This window comes from Quercus lobata, chromosome 2, assembly GCF_001633185.2.
Source record: "Quercus lobata isolate SW786 chromosome 2, ValleyOak3.0 Primary Assembly, whole genome shotgun sequence".
Taxonomy (NCBI): domain Eukaryota; kingdom Viridiplantae; phylum Streptophyta; class Magnoliopsida; order Fagales; family Fagaceae; genus Quercus; species Quercus lobata.
Genome location: NC_044905.1, coordinates 70853575 through 70856983, shown reverse-complemented (window position 1 = coordinate 70856983; position 3409 = coordinate 70853575). Strand labels below are relative to the sequence as shown.

General features: G+C 38.9%; 1 protein-coding gene across 1 annotated transcript; it reads left to right on the top strand.

The window, feature by feature from the left end:
- Nucleotides 1-650: 650 nt before the first annotated feature.
- Nucleotides 651-2614, top strand: LOC115976410 (transcription factor TCP20). The gene is made up of 2 exons (XM_031097675.1): nt 651-2265; nt 2366-2614. Exon 1 carries the CDS (start codon nt 1066-1068, stop codon nt 2029-2031), a length of 966 nt encoding a protein of 321 aa, XP_030953535.1. The 5' UTR covers nt 651-1065; the 3' UTR covers nt 2032-2265; nt 2366-2614.
- The last annotated feature ends 795 nt before the right edge of the window (nt 2615-3409 follow it).

Here is a 3409-nt window from a genome sequence, read left to right as displayed (position 1 = left end):
AAACTATTGGTAAGGTGACATCAATGGCAAGTTGCAAGAATGTATCCAAAGTTATATTCCCTCCCTTTCTGTCAAAAGGAAAAAAGTTTTACTTATTAAAAAAAAAAAAAAAAGGCTCCTAATTTGTGAAGCTGTGATTGGAGGTCACAGAAAAGCATGGTCCAATCATACAATCCTATACAATACATACCCAACACGTATATATATTTTAGAAGTGGGATTTTGTATATGGACCCATAAATTGTCAGAAACTCTAGTATTCAGGAACCAGGGCCCCACTAAGATAGTATCTCTGAACTGAAAAACAAATCAAAACTTCACCTCCTTTATATGCAACAAACTGCTCTTTTTTTTTTTTGGATTTTGGGGTAATTGCCTTTTTATGCAGCTGCAACAACATCCTCTCTAGTCTCTAGTCTTCTGTCCATAACTTGTGGTAGCTGACCCCATTATTATTAGTTTTCTATGTGTGTGTGTGTTTTTCTTAAAAAAACATATGTGAGGGATGGGGCTAGAGTAGGTTAGAAGCAACTCCAATAGCAACTCAAAGGTTGCCATGTGTCAAAATGTTAATAGTCCAGGTGGACAGTTGAGTCCCTTAGAAGAGAGGCATGAATTTGCATCATACAATGCTGTTGCAATAATAGCATGCAGGGTAGAGAGAGAGGGAAAAATAATGAAGTGGGATGGAATCCATGGTATGTACATGGAATTGTGTTTTAATTTCATGTGTCTGAAGTGGTGGTGAAATTGGCAGTTAAAGTTGCTTTCACATCAGAAACTAGTCAAAACCTCACAACAGTGAAAAAAGGAAAGGACAAGTAAAACAACCAATGGAACTATACCCAGAGTTAAAATTTGACAATGGGGGCACATTGGGATTTTAATATTTTATGGGTTTTGTCTTCTCATTCCTTGCCAAAAACAGTGAAAACTCATGAAAGTCTAGGACTTTTCAGGTCACCTTCTTCAATCAAAGAGGACCACTTTTCCTTTTTATTAGTCTTATTATTTATTTTTATTTAAAAAAAAAATTTTGCTTTCTTTTTCTATCTTGCCCTGTTCATGGATCCCAAGGGCTCAACAGCAAAGCAGCCACCACAAGGGGTACCCAACTTCTTGAGCCTTCCACAGCCACAACACCATCAACAGCAACAACAAGAACAAGAACAAGAACCAAACATGGGTGAGAACAAGCCTGCTGAAATCAAAGACTTTCAGATTGTGATTGCTGACAAAGAAGAAGGGAAGAAACAACTAGCCCCAAAGAGAAGCTCAAACAAAGACAGACACACAAAAGTTGAAGGAAGAGGAAGGAGGATAAGGATGCCAGCTCTATGTGCAGCAAGAATTTTCCAATTGACCAGAGAATTGGGTCACAAATCTGATGGGGAAACCATACAGTGGCTGTTACAACAGGCTGAGCCATCTATAATAGCGGCCACTGGGACTGGAACCATACCAGCTTCAGCTTTAGCAGCGGCAGGGGCCTCTGTTTCACAGCAGGGGACCTCTCTATCAGCTGGTTTACACCAAAAGATTGATGAATTAGGGGGGTCCAGTATTGGGTCAGGTAGTAGGACCAGTTGGCCAATGGTTGGTGCCAACTTAGGGAGACCCCATGTGGCCTCAGCGCTATGGCCCCCAGTCACTGGTTTTGGGTTTCAGTCATCATCTGGTCCATCTACAACTAATTTGGCTACTGAAAGTTCAAATTACTTGCAAAAAATTGGGTTTTCTGGCTTTGACTTGCCACCCACCAATATGGGTCCTATGAGTTTTACTTCTATATTGGGTGGGAGTAACCAGCAGCTTCCTGGATTGGAACTTGGCTTGTCTCAAGATGGTCATATTGGGGTTTTGAACCCACAAGCCTTGAGCCAGATTTATCAGCAGATGGGACAAGCTCGAGTTCACCAGCAACAGCAACAGCAACATCAGCAGCATCAGCACCAGCACCAACACCAACACCAACACCAACACCAGCATCAACCTCCTACCAAGGATGATTCTCAGGGTTCAGGACAGTAAGTTTGGGCTTTGGAGACATTAAAGTTTACAACTTTGGGGAAGGACATCAAAGAAGTAACATTGTTCAGAGGCTGAGTTCTTTTGTAATGGTTTTTGTATTGTATAATTTGGAGAAAAAAAATATGAAAAAAAAAAAGTGAGGAAAATGATACTGAGAGAATTCAATAGGGACTGGAATGGATTTGGTTTGCCTCTTCTTTTTGTCCTCTGCATCACCTAAGTCTCCAAAAACAGGTGCTTTTAGGTCTTCATGGTTTGTTTGATGATTATTTTCTGTATATATACCATAGAGGTGTAATTGTTTTTAGTGTTGCTTCTGGTGTAAAATGTGCAGGTGGAATTGTGCACAGCCAAATTGCTTGGGTTTTGGATTAACTTCTTGTTTTTTTCAGAGGTGTGTTGATTATAGTGTAAGGCATCTTTAATTATTTTTCTCCTTCTTTAGGTCTGGATGGAGTGGTTATCGGTTTGCTTGTGACATTAGAGTTTCAGTCATACTTGTCCAATTGGTAGATCTAGTAAGGGATTTTGATTATCTAATATATTCTTATGTTTTGCACAGAAAGGGCAATTACTTATATCATCTGGCTGTCTCATATATGCATTTCACTTTCTACCTTATGTCTACAAACAACCTGCCTTATTGTTTACCTATTCTAAGGAACACAGCTTTGGACCAATCTCACTATCCCCTTGAAAGTATTTTGGTTACTTCTTTCTGGGAATTCTTCTCGTAAAATCCATTTACTTATTTTCTCTTTATTTGAATTTTCTTTTTTTGGAATATGGCAAGTAATGATATCCACAACCTGCTTTCTGTTCAGGGTATAATATATTTTTAATTTTTCTCTTTGATATTCCCTACAGGCTAAATTTTTGATATTGATGCACTTTGAGGCTAACATAGTTTTTAACATAATTTTAGGAACTATTAATATAAGATAAAAACCATTGGCCTTGAATGATGATTAGTCCTTTCACTACAATGCCATTCATTTTGTACTCTAAACAACCTTCAAATCTTGAAGAAGGGCTTTGCCCTTGACTCTTGTCTTAGTAGTGTTTGTGATAGCCAATGCTGCTGCTCTTTTGCCTCATTAAGTGCTCAATAACCTAATACTTTTGGAGCAAGAAAACTTCATTGTGAGTGTTGCTGATAACGTGGTTCTATTTAGCCTTTGCAAACTATAGCAAGTTGGGTAAGCCAAATATCGTGGTTGCTAACATTATGCCATTGAGGGACTGTTTTCACATTAGGGCATATCTTGGGGAACATGAAGTAGACTAACCTCACGAGGCATTACTAGAAGCTACCAGAGAACCTTTGTGCTAAAGCTTCAAGGAACTTTCTATCTTTGCCTTGGAGACCTGATATTGC

Excerpts from the sequence above, each read along its gene's own strand:
- LOC115976410 (XM_031097675.1), top strand. The coding sequence starts at position 1,066 with ATGGATCCCAAGGGCTCAACAGCAAAGCAGCCACCACAAGGGGTACCC.